This window comes from Gigantopelta aegis, chromosome 3, assembly GCF_016097555.1.
Source record: "Gigantopelta aegis isolate Gae_Host chromosome 3, Gae_host_genome, whole genome shotgun sequence".
Lineage (NCBI taxonomy): Eukaryota > Metazoa > Mollusca > Gastropoda > Neomphalida > Peltospiridae > Gigantopelta > Gigantopelta aegis.
Window position 1 is genome coordinate 37,811,266 of NC_054701.1, and position 16,069 is coordinate 37,827,334.

Genomic DNA, 16,069 nt, shown 5'->3' on the forward strand with positions numbered 1-16,069 from the left:
TCAAAACTTAATCCTGCCCCCATTGTGCTATTTCTCGCTCTAGCCAGTGCACCACGACTGGTACATCAAATGCCGTGGTATGTGCTATCCTGTCTATGGGATGGTGCATATAAAAGATCCTTGCTGCCAATCAAAAAGAGTAGCCCATAAAGTGGCGACAGTGGGTTTTCTCCTTCAATACCTGTGTGGTCCTTAACCATATGTCTGACGCCGTATAACCGTAAATAAAATGTGTTGAGTGCGTCGTTAAATAAAACATTTCCTTCCTTCCTTCTTTAATCCTGCCCCGAATCCAGCCACCGGCGATATAAGATGTTTGATGAGGGGTGGCCATACCTGGACCTTTGTGGATATAGGCAAAGTTAACAAGGTGTTTTTGTTTGTTTAACGAAACCACAAGAGCACATTGATTTATTATTATCGTCTATTGGATGTCAAACATTTGGCAATTTTGACATAGCCTTAGAGAGGAAACACGCTACATTTCTCCATTAGTAGCAAGGAATCTTTTATATGCACAATCCCACATAGATGATCTAGCACTTACCACGGCATGTGATATAGCCTACCAGTTGTGGCGTACTGGCTGGAACGAGAAAGAGCCCAATAGACCCACCAACGACAAAGAGTACCGGAACCAAACAAATGAAAGAAATCGTTGGTATCTACTTCGCAATAATTATTTAAAAATTAGTACATCGTTTAAGCTGAATTTAATTACTCAATTCATTCATTTTAGAAAAAAAATCATTAGACTATGAAAGTTATGAGAGGTTTAACTTGTTTTAACCATGTGATCTGAAAGTAAGTAACTAACAGATAACCATATAGCCTAGGTGTCGGAAAATGGTAATGACGAAGGAGGGCGGGGATGGGGTGGGGGTGGGGGTGGGGGTAGCAGTTATATATTAATTTGATTCCCCATACCACTCCCACGCCTATAATAACTAAGTGATTAGTTATTTTTAACAGAATTGGACTAAGGGCTTTAACTTGTCATATTAGCCTAATAATAATTCTGAAAAAAAGTATTTCCAAACTTTCTCACTTTAGCGTTCTTGTTACATATATCAAAGATGTAGTATGCATATTCTGAAAAGGCCTTTTTACATAGATATAACATTTAACGATATGCATGTCAATCATAATAGATAAAAACAGACGTTATGAAATATTTATTTATTTATTTATTTATTTTTTTTTATTTATTTACTTATTTATTTATTTATTTATTTATTTATTTATTTATTTATTTATTTATTATTTATTTGTTGACATATTAATATAAGTACGAGAATAAAATTAATATAAATTATTGGATACATTTAAATAATCGACATTGATATGCTATAGCCTTCAGACTTGATTTAAACAATATCTTTGATTCACTTTCCACAATCCACATTACTGACTATTATAGCTTGCTTGAACTCTAATTTGATATTTAAAAAATATCTTAATGGACGTTTAAATAAAATAACTAAATTAAAAAAAAAAATCATACATAGAAAAGTTGTTTGTGTAATTACACATTAGTTAGATACTCGGATCTAATTCACAAAGGTCTCTTAAGCTCTGTTAGACAACAAAGCATCCTCTTTGCAAGTCTTTTAGCATTACACTGCGAGATCGCAAAGTTGCGAGAGTTTAGTGAATTAGGCCCCGCTGGTCGTATCCGAGCTGTTTCTTTGTTGCAGTAGTGCGTTCGTTAAACGGAGGAATTCTTTGTAGATAATTGAAAATGGCGGCGCCCATGAGACGATGGATTGTTAGGAAACTGATGTCTAGATTCTTAAAAAGACCAAAACTAGACCAGATTCATTGCTGTTACTGCAGTAAGACCATAAACCAATTTAGTGTTTTCTTTTTAACGAATTGTCAATATTTCTTAAAGGTAGAAAGACGTTCTTTTAAAATTGTTATACTCATATACTATATGTTATCGTTGCTCCTTTATGGGTCACTGGAGTTCATCTGTTGCTAATATTAATGTTACAACTTAACAAATCTTTAACAGTGAAATGAAAATATGGTATTTAAATATTTGAACATAAACATAATACATGTGCATTTTTATGTAAATTGTAAGTACACAGCAATACAAGTGTACCATTACTTATAGCTTGAGTCACCTTCAGCCCAAATCACCTTCAGCCCAAATCACCTTCAGCCCTCCCCTTATTAATATTGATATGTAGGGGAAGGCTAGAGGAAACTCTATATAATGCTTTGGCAATTGTTGACAACCAAATGGTCGCAAGCTACTGTGTTTACAATACAATATTTTACCTAAATCTGATGCCACAGAGCTTTAGTTTGATTATTCCCGAGTCCAGTCATGTCATTAAACTTACATGTTGTTAACCAGTACCGACAACGTGTACATATCAATATCGATAAGGGGAGGGGTGGAGGTGACCCAAACTTTTAGCTTGAGTATTCCGACAGTTAGCCAGAGTACTCAGAGTCTGATGGTAAAAGAGCTAGATGGACGTTTGGACAGTTAACACAGTTTTTTTTACTGTCGGAGAACAATCTATATCACTGTTGTGCAATCTCTGCCTACCAAATGGTTAATTTGTTTTTTAAATGTTACATTTCAGACAGACATAACACTCATATTCATCTTTTGAATTTTGTTGTACAAAGCTGCCTTTATACATGTAGTTGGTTTATAATATCTGTATGGTTGTATTTATTAGACACTGCCAAGAAAAGGTATGATCTCGTGGTGATTGGCGGTGGCTCTGGTGGACTGGCATGTGCTAAAGAAGGTAATGATCAGTTTGAATCACATACATCTATAGACTGCAGAATATATTTTTTCAAAGATTTCATCATGAATGCTTAAAATGTTCGATAGAGACAGAGAACACCTGCTGCTGCCACATATCCTACTCCTAACAATAAAGCAGGGCTTCTAGATTATGGTAGCCCCACTCCCATGGCTAGTGATATTTAATGTTGGACTCGTAAATATAACTACTATTACCATGCCTGATCGATCCTAAATTGACCACGCATCAAGTGAGTCCTGCCCACTGATGTAATTATTTACATGTAGCAACTATTATTTAACAGTTTATGGTTCAAAACAAATCATAAACTCTGTAAACAAATTTTTAGGCATTCTTTATTTTTCAAAAATCACAAGTTGTACACTTTCCACACCCTGCAAAAAGTACAATATAATAGTATAAAATTTGCTTGTAATGGTACTATAACCACTTGTACATTGCAAATTGTTCTTTATTATGTTATGTGTGAGTGAATTATGTCTGTCTATATTATAAAGATTAGTGTTATATCATTACAGCTGCTGAATTAGGCAAGAAGGTTGTTGTGCTGGATTACGTAGCTCCTTCTACACAAGGTATTTTATGCATATATCAAAATAAATTCCATTAAGTTTTGTCCATTAAGTATTTGTTGATAAAGCAAGTATGAACATTAAGAATTTAGCTCTCAAACAATCACTGCTTATTTGCCTGTGCATCACATAAAACTATAGTTCTTACAAGTTAAATGTATTTATTTCTGAGCCGATTTTTTCTAAATTGCTCACAGAAATAGTATTTTTGGGTTATTTCCAAAACACTTACTTTTTTTCTTATGTCAAACTAAACTGAAATTATTTTTAAAAAGAACATCGTTATAGGAAGATTGACAGACTATATATGTGTATTTTAAAAGACAAAAACTTCATTAATAGTTAGGCTAGCCTATGAAATAAATATATTTTCATCATTTAGTACTTTCAGTTGAATTATCTCCCTGGGTAGGTGTAAGACCAGTACACCCTTTTCTTTCTTATTAACCACTAACAACTAACCCACTGTCCTGGACAGACAGCCCAGATAGTTGAGGTGTGTGTGCCCAGGACAGCGTGTTTGAACGTTAATTGGATATAAGCATGAAAATAAGTTGAAATTAAATGTCTTGACTCTCATTTGTTACAGGTACCAAGTGGGGGCTTGGTGGGACATGTGTCAATGTAGGATGTATTCCCAAAAAGCTGATGCACCAAGCTGCTTTACTAGGCCAGGCAATAGAACAGTCGAGAGCTTTTGGCTGGAATGTGCCTCCCGAAGTCCAGCATTCATGGTATGCAACTAATCAGAGATGTGATTTTTCAAACATATTGGAACACCAAAACAAATGCTAATCGTAATATTTAGCTATAACATTAAATTTAGGTGGGTTTTTTTAAGGGACAGACCCTAGTTTTTAAACACTACAGCATATTTTTCATTATTAGAGCCGTTTATGATCACTGAAATCAAATATTACTTATATTTTATTCTTTAGATTACCCATTTTCGTAGAACTGAAGTGTTTCTACTCATCCTGGTGTTTGTAATACCAAAAATATCATTTTTCATATTTTAAAAAATGCACGTGCATCTGAGAAGTAGCAGTTTATTAGAGTTCTAGTCTATTTTTAAGGATATTTCCTGTTTTATTGTCACAGACTCGTTTTTCATTCTATTGTAACTTTATCCAAATGAGTTGCAGGTTTGTAAATTAACTAAACTTAAGTGTCCATTTTTTACGGGTTAAAACTAGGGTCTGCTCCTTTAAGAATGGATTAACACATGTTGAGATTTTGGTGAATTACAGGTTAATATAAAGTTTATCATTTCACAGACTTGATCGTTTGTAATCGACATATTCTAATTACAAACTAACCATAACCTTAATGTGCATTTTTGTTGGTGTTTAGTATACATGTATTTATTACATTTAGTTTTTTTGTCCATAAAATAGTTTCACAGAGTAAATTGAATTTGCTTTGAAATGACCTTTAAATATTTTTATTTTTAACTTTTTAAAGATGATTTCACCTTTTATTTATAAATACAAGTAGGAATTACATCCTTGTTCACATACTCCAGGAATCAACATACAATATTAGCAAAGAGGCAATTCCATATGTAAATATTTTATTATGCTAATTAAATTTATGTAGGTGTTTTTTTTTTTATATCCAAGATATGAATTAATATAAACCAACTGAATCAGATACATTTTAATGTTATTAAAGGTCAATGATTTAATCTCTGGTAAATATTTTGTGATTTGTTATCCATGTTCATTAATACTAATGTAATGTATTTTAAAAAATTAGAGTAACATTTAATTAATATTACTATTTTAAATTTTTAAATGAATATTTAAAACAATTAAAACTAATTCGACATTTACTTAATATTATTGTTTTAAAGTTGGGGAAAAATTTACTGATTGTTTTGTAGGGAAACTATGTGCACTGCAGTACAAGGTCATGTCAAATCACTAAACTGGGGTCATCGAGTGCAGCTACAAAGCAAGTGAGTAGTTTTTGTTTGTTCTGCTACACATGTATTGGTTTTCTTTTCAAATGTATACATGCAATACACATTTTCAAAACCCCTTTCTAAATTTACTGAGTAATACTTATCCTGTACTTTTAATTACTCTACAGATGTAAAACTAGATACTTTTGCAATATATTTATAATACAGTCAGAACACAGATCATATTATCGATATTCCACTTCTTTTGCAGTTTACAAAAAGAAACAAAAACAAAACTTGGAAGTAAACAATCTAATCAAAAGGCAGGTTACTGACTCCTCTTTATGTTTATCCAATGATTCTGTTTGATTTAGAAAAGTGGACTACTTGAATGCACAAGGATCTCTGGTGGATCAACACACAGTGAAAGCTGTCCATGGAAAAGGCGAGGTAATTAATTTGTGAAACACTAGAAACAGATATTCCTATAGACAGTTTTACACACATGTATCATTGGCTTAAAGTTAAAATCACAAAACTAAAAATTTGGACCAAATTAATTGGGTTTATAATTGTGATAACCTTTGAATTATGTGATTATTATATAAGAGGGGAAGAGACATAGCCCAGTGGTAAAGTGCTTGCTTGATGCGCGGTCGGTTTGGGATAGACCCCCATTAGTGGGCCCATTTGGGCTATTTCTTGCTCCAGACAGAGCACCACGACTGGTACATCAAAGGCCGTGGTATGTGCTATCCTGTCTATGGGATGGTGCATATAAAAGATCCCTTGCTGCTAATCGATAAAAGTAGACCATGAATTGATGACAGCAGGTTTCCTCCCTCAATATCTGTGTTCCTTAACCATATGTCTGATGCCATATAACTATAAATAAAATGTGCTGAATGCGCCGTTAAATAAATCATTTTTCCTTCCTTCCTTTATTATATAATATAACAAAGCAATTTCTTTTTTTAATGTTGTATGTAAACAAATATCAACATAACACAACCTTTCTGAGCACAATATACCCAATAGCCGATGTGTATTTTTATGCTGGGGTGTCATTAAACATTCATTCATTCATTCTGAGCACAATTAACAAAATTGTAAAAAAAAACAAATTTTGTCTTTTCTAAAAAAAAACGTGCATGATTTTGATTTAAGCAGATGATATTTGATTTGACATTTTGTTGCATTAAAATACAATGGTATGAATGACATAAATTATAGTATTACAAGATCGAGATCTAACCAAAACAAATCGGCTAAATGTAAATGATTATTTATGATTTTTGTCTTAGTTCTGAGATTGCGTTTGGTATTTGAATTGCTAAAATAAATTTTTTGTTGAGTTAATAATTTTGTTAAGATTATTTTTCAGGAATATTTGGAAACAGATAATATTGTTGTTGCTGTTGGAGGCAGACCAAGACTTCCTTTTGAGGTATAGTATCATTTTAAAATTATTTTTATTCTAATAACCAATTACTAGAAATAATAAATACATGCATATATACTTCACAGTGTTTGCACCCATTATTTTCATTGCAGATCTGCACTGCAGATGCCAACAGTTTTTTTTATGAGAAAAAAAGTCGCAAATTATAGTATTAATCTTATTTACAGTATCTGGGCTGTGTGTCCTAAACAGTTATTAGTGTAATGGCCACTGAGTTGTCATTCTCGGTTGGATGCAGTACTGGTATATGAACCAGCCTTAAACTAGAACGTCCACCTTAAAGTTTCAGTTTCATTTGATATCCATACCAATTAAGGTTCAAGTATGCTGTCCTGGGTGCACACTCACTCCAGTTTGAAGCTGGAAATGGGATATGAGCACAGCACCTAGCAGTCTTAAACACGCCTCTGAAAATTGTTTGCGTGTTGCTTGCGCAAATCTAATTTTGCGTTACCTTTTTTATTTTTGCGCAGAATTTCAAGCACCATTTACATGGACATAACGGGTTATGCAAAAAGGAAATGGGTTACATAGATTTATTTCTGCGTAACCGATAAATGGGTCACGCAGATTTTCAATTGTTACACACCCGTTTTTGATAACACATAGTTGTTTACACACGTACGTGTGTTAACAATTTTAAGACATACGACTGGCTGCTACTAGGGCGTAGCGTAAACTCTATCCAATTAAGGTTCAGGCACGTCTCTCCCACACCCATGGCCAGTGATCGAGTGTGCTCCTAGGTGATGTCCAGGTCACCAGTGCCATACGACCAATAAAAAACCAGCATGGTGGAAATCGATTACATTGTGACATATAGTTAACCTGGCAATCATGTGTCTGTGACGCGTAAGTCAGCTACAAGTGCAATTGCTGTAAATAACTTTTAGTTGAAAAAGATGTTAAAATTTGCTTAAAATCTGGGTTTTTCTTAAGGTATGTAAGAAATAGAATAATACATTCGTGTCCATTAGATACCATTTATCTCACAACTTGTTGGTTAAAACATATCAAACTTGCTTTTGCTCATGAGATACATTTTAAAACAACTTGTTGTGAGATAAATGGTATCTGATGTCCACTCATTTAGTATTCTCTATTTCTCGGATGCCTGAAGGAGACTAGTATGACCTTCATGAGTAGGTGACCTCTTTATTAAATAGGTCAGTATTCCAGGTTGGTTCCATAACTGCTCTAGTCTATACTAAGGCATCTTAACTCATACTTTCACATACCAGCATGGATGTAAATCAAAACATGTTATAACAATGAATGCTTGGATTCCATGGTTGTTTTGTCTGATGTTATCTGAATATATTTCCAGGTTTCGGGAGTTTTACAACATGCTATTACCAGTGATGATATTTTCTGGATGAAAAAATCACCTGGAAAAACGTATGAATGTTTTTGTTTTGCATTTCGCAAAGAAACTTTTTTTGCATAGTTTCTGTTACTAAATAAATAGAATATCTGTTTTTTATCTCACCTTTTCTGACAGCAGCATTGGTGACAACTTTTGCATTAAAGTTCTGCAGTTGGTTGAGTGCTCGCCTGAGGTGCTTGTGTTGCAGGCTCGAACCACCTTGGTGGATCCATTCAACTGATTTGGTTTTTTCTCATTCCAACCAGTGCAGCACAACTGGTCAAAGGCCGTGGAATGTGCTTTCCTGTCTGTGGGAAAGATCCCATGCTGCTTTAGAAAAAATGTAGCGGCTTTCCTCTGATGACTACAAATCAAAATTACCAAATGTTTGACATCCAATAGCCGGTGATTAATTAATCAATGTGCTCTAGTGGTGTCGTTAAACAAAACAAAACTCTTTTTTTTAAAGTTCCGCATTTAGATTAGTTTCTCAAACACTACACGTCCCAGATCATTGAAACTTGGTTTATAGTTGCACCTGTGGATGTTCATCACAGTGCACCAAAAATGTTATGGTAGGTGAGACATTTAATTCTGTGGAATTCTTATCTTTAGAATTACCTTAAAAATGAAAATATCAGAAGTTACAGTAATATTGCAAATTGTGTATAGAATGTTTTTGAAAGTCTCTGTATCAAACATAATGAATATTGTACAATCCGACACAATGAAAATAGCTAATTAATAAAGAAAATAATAAATTCTGTAATAGTTATTATCAGGTTTATGTCCCTCACAAAATAATTTCATTTGTCACTTGTTAAAAGTTTGTGACTGTTGAAAATTATTTCACCTGGGAAATAAAAGTAATAACTGGTAACTCATGTATTACTCTTTATATATTACGTGCATGATATTTTCATTTCATATCTAGTTTTCTTAACTTTTTATTTAAGACCAGTTACATTATTTGGATAAGTCTATTTTTATTATATATTAACTGATATATATATTTTTTTTTCCAGGTTAGTTGTTGGTGCTAGTTGTATCCTTTGTGTTAAATAGTAAAAGTGAAATTTAATACTGAACTATGTTTCCTATACTGTCTACAAAAGTTCATGGAATCAAAGATAAAACATGATATATATTGCATAGAGATTCTATGTCAGTATCCCTTATGTATACACAAATATGCACAAATGTCGTCTTTTTTTTTCACTGGAGTAGATTTTTGCTCAATAATAGAATGAATTTATATACCGGTATGTTTATCACTTAGAATGGTTAATAAAATTGGTAAATGGAGCTAATTTGTTGATTTGATGTAGTTGATTGAAAGGTAGCTCCTTGCTGGTACCTTCATGATGCACTTTTTATCAAGTTCCTTTAAAGAAACATGTTGTTTCCTAATGCCTTTGACCTTGCCCTATTTGTAACTATGTTATTATATGTGCTGGTTTGAGCTTAACACAGACAGATATTGCTTTAGAATGTGCCGGATTCCTCACAGGACTAGGTTTCGATACAACTGTCATGGTGCGATCCATTTTTCTGAGAAATTTTGATCAGGTGAGACTAAATCATTGACTAGTTTTGACGTCTTTGTCATGCAACTTTTCTGCTTTTTTTTTAGTACAGTGAAACCCCTCTAAACCAGACCCTCTTTGAACCAAGACAAATGTCCAGTTTTAGAGGTATCTGGTTTACAAAAGTTAAGTTCTGTCCTGGTTTTTAAAAAGGGACTCTCTAAAACGTTCGGTTTTGAGGGAATTCCGATTTACAGAGGATCCGGTCTTGAGAGGTTTCACTGTACAGTGTATTTTCCGACCACAGCATCCTTGCAGTATTTGACTAATTGTCTTGTTATGTAAAATTATAATTTTGTTTTCAGCAACTGGCTAATTTATTAGCAGACTATATGGAGAATGAAGGTACTCGATTTATCAAACAATCCATTCCCATCAGCATTGATAAACTGTCCAGTGGACAACTGAATGTGACCTACAGAGATTCCACAGGGACCACACATGAAGAGGTTTTTGATACAGTCCTCATTGCAACTGGTAAGTAAAATGTTTTACGATAAAAGTCAGTTGTTTTACTTCCTAAAGAAAGCAAAATGTGGTGAAGCAAACTCATACTGTGATGTTAATTCACGTGAGAATTATTAATTTTTACATTTACCATAGTTTGACACCCAATAGCCAATGTATTTTTCGTGCTGGAGTGTCGTAAAACATTAATTAATTAATTCACATAAGAATTAGAGTATTTAGTTATTATTGTTCTGACATAGCCAAACTTTCATTCCTTTATTAATGTAAATGTTTGGTTTATGTTTTATTTTGTTTTAATGGTGTGATTTTATTTAAATTATAGTGTAGATTAGTATATTATTGATATAAAAAAAGTGTTTTGGTAATTTTCTTTAAATTATAGTCTATAAGTGAAAATAAAAAAATTTGGTGGAGGGGGATTTCCTTTAAATTATAGTGCAGACTTAGTCTAGTATATAACTGACAGTGTTTTAGGTGGGGTTTTTTGATCCTACAGTTTAAAATATTTTTTGGCATCACAGGACGCAAAGCTGAAACAGGAAAGTTGGGACTGGAAAATATTGGTGTTTCTCTGGACGCAGAGAGTTCAAAAGTGATTGGAGGTCATGGAGGTGATACAGAGAGGAGCACGGTGCAACATATCTATGCAGTAGGAGACGTCTTGCATGTAAGTTTAAAACAGATTTGGGCTGATGCTTTTAAAATTTAAAGTCCAGACTCAAAAATTGTAATAAAGCCTGCAAACTTCAGTTTTATTTGTAGAATAGATTTGGGCTGATACTTTTAAAACTTAAAATTCAGACTCAAAACTTCTAACAAAGCCTGCAAACTTCAGTTTTATTTGTAGAATAGATTTGGGCTGATGCTTTTAAAACTTAAAATTCAGACTCAAAACTTCTAACAAAGTCTGTAAACTTCATTTACATGTTATTTGTAGAATAGATTTGGGCTGATGCTTTTAAAACTTAAAGTTCAGACTCAAAACTTCTAACAAAGTCGGTAACTTCAGTTACATGTTAATTGTAGAATGAAACTTTTTTAAAGCCTTAGGCCTAACCTTTAAATATTTATAAGTATAGAGCTTGGTTGTATGTTTAGTTTTTTAATTTAAAAAAAAAAGTTTTGCCCTGTTAAACAACTGCCATTGATTCTGAACCTGTCTTGCTTGGTCTGTGCAGATTCCAATTTTGAAAAATAACAAGGAATGTGACAAATTATGTTTGACTATTAGCAGGTAATTTTTCTGTGACTGAACGGTCAACTCCATCATTTTCAGACAGTTTCTAAACTAATTGCACATTTACCAATGGATGTGTCACTGACAGTGGTTCATAAAAGCAGTCATGACTGTAAAAATATCCTTTTAACTCTGCCTTATGCAGAGATAATTTGGAAATATGTTAACTGTTCAGATATATGATTAAAATTGTTACAAACATATGATTTCACGTAGCAATATTTTTTAATGGATTTCTCATGTTTCAGGGCAGACCTGAGCTGACACCTGTTGCCATTAAAGCTGGGAAGTTACTGGCTCATAGACTTTACAATGGAAGCACTATGCAAATGAACTATGAACAGGTGAAGTTTTATATCATGTACGAGCAGAATGAAATGCATGGCGTTAATTTTGAATCTTTATTAATGTAGCAGACTGACTGCTTACCTCCTTTTCACTCTTTCTCAGAATGGGTAAAAATACATATCTTCTTACTCATTTGGTTTAATTAAAGCACATGCAACTTTAAATATATTATGTGCTATGCAACTATGAAAATAGGGTGTCTAAAATTGTTATCAACATCCACTAGCCATGTGATCAGTGCTTTAAAAAAATTACTAGCCTTGATTAAAAATTCACTAACCCTACTTGAAGTAAATACAATTTTACTAATAGGAACATTCAGATATGTCACCCAAGGAAGGAGATAGAGCTTAAAAACCCTTAGATTTGAGGGTGGGGGTGGGCAGGATATTCATATTTAAAATAATAGACTTAAATGCAGCATTTGACACAAAAATTCACCAGCCATTGGGCATAGCGATGATAGTTATTTACTAGCTCAATTATCCTGTACTGAATATCACTAGCCATGGCACCCGAGAATTCTGATAATAAAAACACTAATGTAAATCCTAATTTGTTTTTATTAAAGTCATTTTAGAATGCAATAAAACAGTTTGTAATAAAAAAAAATAAAAAATTCACAATACTATTGTTTGGGTAATACTTTTTAAAATTCCTTTTTGTTTTTTAGATTGCTACCACAATTTTTACTCCATTGGAGTATGGCTGTGTCGGTATTTCAGAGGAAACTGCAGTAGAGAAACACGGGGAAGATAACATTGAGGTAGGTAACTAATGTCAGTCAAAAGAATATTGAAGTTTCCTAGTGTTTATTATTTCAAATATTTAAATAATATATTAAAGAGTTGTTTCAAAATTGATAATAATAAATATAAAGTATAATAATATCACATTTAACCTGCTGAATAGAAATTCATTAATCACAAACGAATAAAAATGGTGTCCTGCATTGTACATGTACGGTACTTCAATAACGAGGAGGGATTTAACTCAGTCAGTTGAGCACTCACCTGAGATGCTTGGGCCGCAGAATCAAACCACCTTGGTGAACACGTTCAACTGATTGGGTTTTCTCTCATTCCAACGAGTGTACCACAACTGGTCAAAGGCCATGGTATGTGCTTTCCAGTCTGTGGGAAAGTGCATATAAAAGATCCCTTGTTACATTAGGAAAAATGTAACAGATTTCCTCTGTTGACTATGAGTCGGAATTACCAAATGTTTGACATCCAATAGCCGATGATTAATTAATCTGTGTGCTTTAGTGGTGTCGTTAAACAAAACAAACTTCTTTTTTTTTTGTACTTAAATCTTTTACCAAAGCCAGCATCAACCCTAGTTACAAGTGTTCACTTCTTATCAGTGTTAGTGTTTTCAAGATTATTCTTGCTATTCTGTTTCAGGTGTATCATGCATTCTATAGACCACTGGAGTTTACAGTACCAAATAAAGATAGCTCTCAGTGCTATATCAAAGTAAGTTTGAGGAGACATTCTAAGTTTTGGGAAACATTTATGTGCACATTAATCTGACTTATTGTTTTTTCTTGACGCATTTGGAAAGCAAAATATATTACCTTTGCAATGGTGACAGAATTAATTTCAATGCATGTATCAAAATATTTTAACACAGAATTAGAAGAACTAGATTAATCGGGCATTTTACATCCTGAATTTAAAATTTTTAAAAATAATCATTTAATTTCTATAATTTTCTTTGCTAAGCCTGTTTATTGTAAGCAAGACACTTTGTTCTAGGGAATTTTTGTTTAGTACTATAAGTCTTGGTGATAAAAAACAAACCCCTGTTCGATTACTATTTACATTACTATTGATATTACTTTGCAATGTTTTTGATGAAAGTAGGTGGTAGACAGTTTAGTTCACTTAGTAACAAAATATACATACATGTATTTCTGAAAGGGTGTTAGAAGTAAACCAAATATTCCACAGGTCATAAGATGTTCTTTTATAATGTTTTGTTAGTCCCCTGCCAGTCCATCTATCTGTCTGTTCGTCTGACCCATATTAATAGAATCTATCACCATTGTGAGGTGTAGATAAGGCAATTCCAACCCGAGGTTATGACGTCAGGTATATTTAGAAATTGTCTAGCACCGAGATACATGCCCCAAGATATTGATTTGAAATTTTGTATAAAGGTTTATCATATTGAGTTACCGATCAAAGTGCGATTTTCATGGGAATTTATTCAAAGGCCATAACTGTCAAAACAGTGGAATTTATTCATGGTTCAAAAGAGTTATAGTTCTTGTAAGAACCATATATAGCTTTAGCAGTGCTCTCAGAATACTTGTTTACATTAGTTTTATTTATTTTAAAAAAAACTTTTGTAAAAGAAAGCATATTAATTGAATTTTATTTTTATGGTAGGTTATTTGTGAACGGGAACATCCTTCAAAAATTCTTGGTCTTCACCTGTTGGGGCCAAATGCAGGGGAGATAATTCAGGGATTCGCAGTGGCTATCAAGTAAGTAGATACCAAGGATAAATGTTTCCACTTTGGGGCGAATGTTCCAAGTTGTTTTAATAATAGTACAGTTCATTTAAGTTACACTTGAAACCCTTACATTTAAGTTTCACTTGAAACACTAAAATTTAAGTTTCATTTGAAACACTGAAATTTATACTTGTATAACCAATATCCAGTTTATTTAAGTAACAATTTTATTTAACTAACTTCTTTGATGTTAATAAAACATAAAACTGTACTCAATTACTGTATGTATAGTAAATAATGTACATGTAACACATACCTCAGTCTCAAATGATGAGATTCAAACCAGTGACTGGGGCTGAATCTAGCTGTTAGTAGAATGCTCGCCGGAGTTGCTCGAGTCATAAAAATACCTCGGTGGACCCATTACTTGATTGGATTTTTGTCTGTCCCATCCAATGTCCCTGATATATTAAAGGCCATGATATGGGGCTTTTTCATTTAGGGGTAAGTATATATAAAATTTCCTATGCTGCCAATAGAAAAATGTAGTAGCTTTCCATTGGACTATTTCTCATTCCAGCCAGTGCTCCACAATCTGTTTAACAAAGGCCATGGTATGTGCTATCCTGTTTGTGGCATTGTGCATTCAAAAGATCTTTTGCTAATTGAAATGAGTAGATCATAGTATGGTTGCAGCGAATTTCCTCTCTCAGTACCTGTGTAGTTTTTAACCATATAACCATAAATAACAATGTGTTGAGTGTGTTAACAACAATTCTTCCTTCGTTTCAGAGCTGGGTTGGATTATTCAACTCTGGTGAGCACTGTTGCAATCCACCCGACCTGTGCTGAGGAGATTGTCAAGATTCACATCACCAAGAGGTCCGGGCTGGATCCGACATCGACTGGATGCTGAGGTTAATCTCTGTCTCTGAACATCAGATCCTGGGCTCGAGATTTATTGCAGAAAAGTAATTGTAGACTATGATAGAAACAAAATTGAGAGGAGTGCTTAATTGCTTCCCTTCAATTTTGGGAGTCATTTAAAATATCACCATATTGATACCATATAAATTCACATGCTAAGGGGAGATAAAAACTACTTTCCCTGAACAAATCTCAGGAGAGCGATAAGGAACAAGTTATAGCTCACCTTAAACGGTGAGGTCTGTAATTGTTAACAAATATAGCAGCTTAAGTGTCGAATTCTTTTTTAAGATTCAACAAAATAAAGCAACAATTAGTGAAATTAAACCAATGGTAAAAGAACAGATATTTGTTGATGGATGCAGATGGTTTGTTTGCCCCTACCACCCCCTGCCTACATTTTTATTTGATTGTGAATTATTTTTTGTAATAAAACAGAATACCTGTACCTGTATAGCAATAAAGAATTTTTTTTTTTTTCTTCAATATAGTATAGCATGGGTTTTTTGGAGACTGTGAGAAATTATGTACAGGATAGGTACATGACATTGTATAGCAAAGACAAATGACTTTTTCTGCAGTATATTTTGGCCTGGGATTTTCAGAGACAGGGAAAATTGTGTTTGACACTTTGCAAAATGGGGTCTTTTCTGTCAGCGTTAATGACGTTCCTCTCTCAAATAGCTTGTTTGCTAGGGAGAGGAACTGATGTTCTGCAGATAGCCTCGTTACTGTGAAGAGTTTGCTGCCATTATGAAGTTGTGTAGATTACTCATGGCTAATGCTGTGTTCATTAGAAGTCGTGAATATCATATTTCCCAATTCACAACTTGTGAAGAGCCTTCGTTTGGTGAAATAAGCCGTGAACATATCTTATGAACTGGGGTAGGATTTTCTGTCTCAGTGTTCACAACTAGTGAATAAATGTCAGC

The 16,069-nt window shown here is 33.5% G+C and overlaps 1 protein-coding gene across 1 annotated transcript; it reads left to right on the plus strand.

The window, feature by feature from the left end:
* The first annotated feature begins 1,549 nt into the window (after window positions 1–1,549).
* Window positions 1,550–15,501, plus strand: LOC121367995 (thioredoxin reductase 2, mitochondrial-like). The gene is made up of 17 exons (XM_041492485.1): window positions 1,550–1,835; window positions 2,703–2,774; window positions 3,317–3,373; window positions 3,960–4,104; window positions 5,256–5,330; window positions 5,651–5,726; window positions 6,661–6,723; window positions 8,066–8,136; window positions 9,130–9,149; window positions 9,582–9,673; window positions 9,996–10,167; window positions 10,683–10,828; window positions 11,647–11,742; window positions 12,420–12,512; window positions 13,153–13,224; window positions 14,143–14,240; window positions 15,003–15,501. The coding sequence occupies exons 1-17, from the start codon at window positions 1,742–1,744 to the stop codon at window positions 15,124–15,126; spliced, it is 1,566 nt and encodes a 521-aa protein (XP_041348419.1). The 5' UTR covers window positions 1,550–1,741; the 3' UTR covers window positions 15,127–15,501.
* The last annotated feature ends 568 nt before the right edge of the window (window positions 15,502–16,069 follow it).

Excerpts from the sequence above, each read along its gene's own strand:
- LOC121367995 (XM_041492485.1), top strand. The coding sequence starts at position 1,742 with ATGGCGGCGCCCATGAGACGATGGATTGTTAGGAAACTGATGTCTAGA. Across the intron at positions 4,105-5,255 it reads CCCGAAGTCCAGCATTCATG|GGAAACTATGTGCACTGCAG; the intron begins GTATGCAACTAA and ends ATTGTTTTGTAG. Across the intron at positions 10,829-11,646 it reads CAGTAGGAGACGTCTTGCAT|GGCAGACCTGAGCTGACACC; the intron begins GTAAGTTTAAAA and ends CTCATGTTTCAG.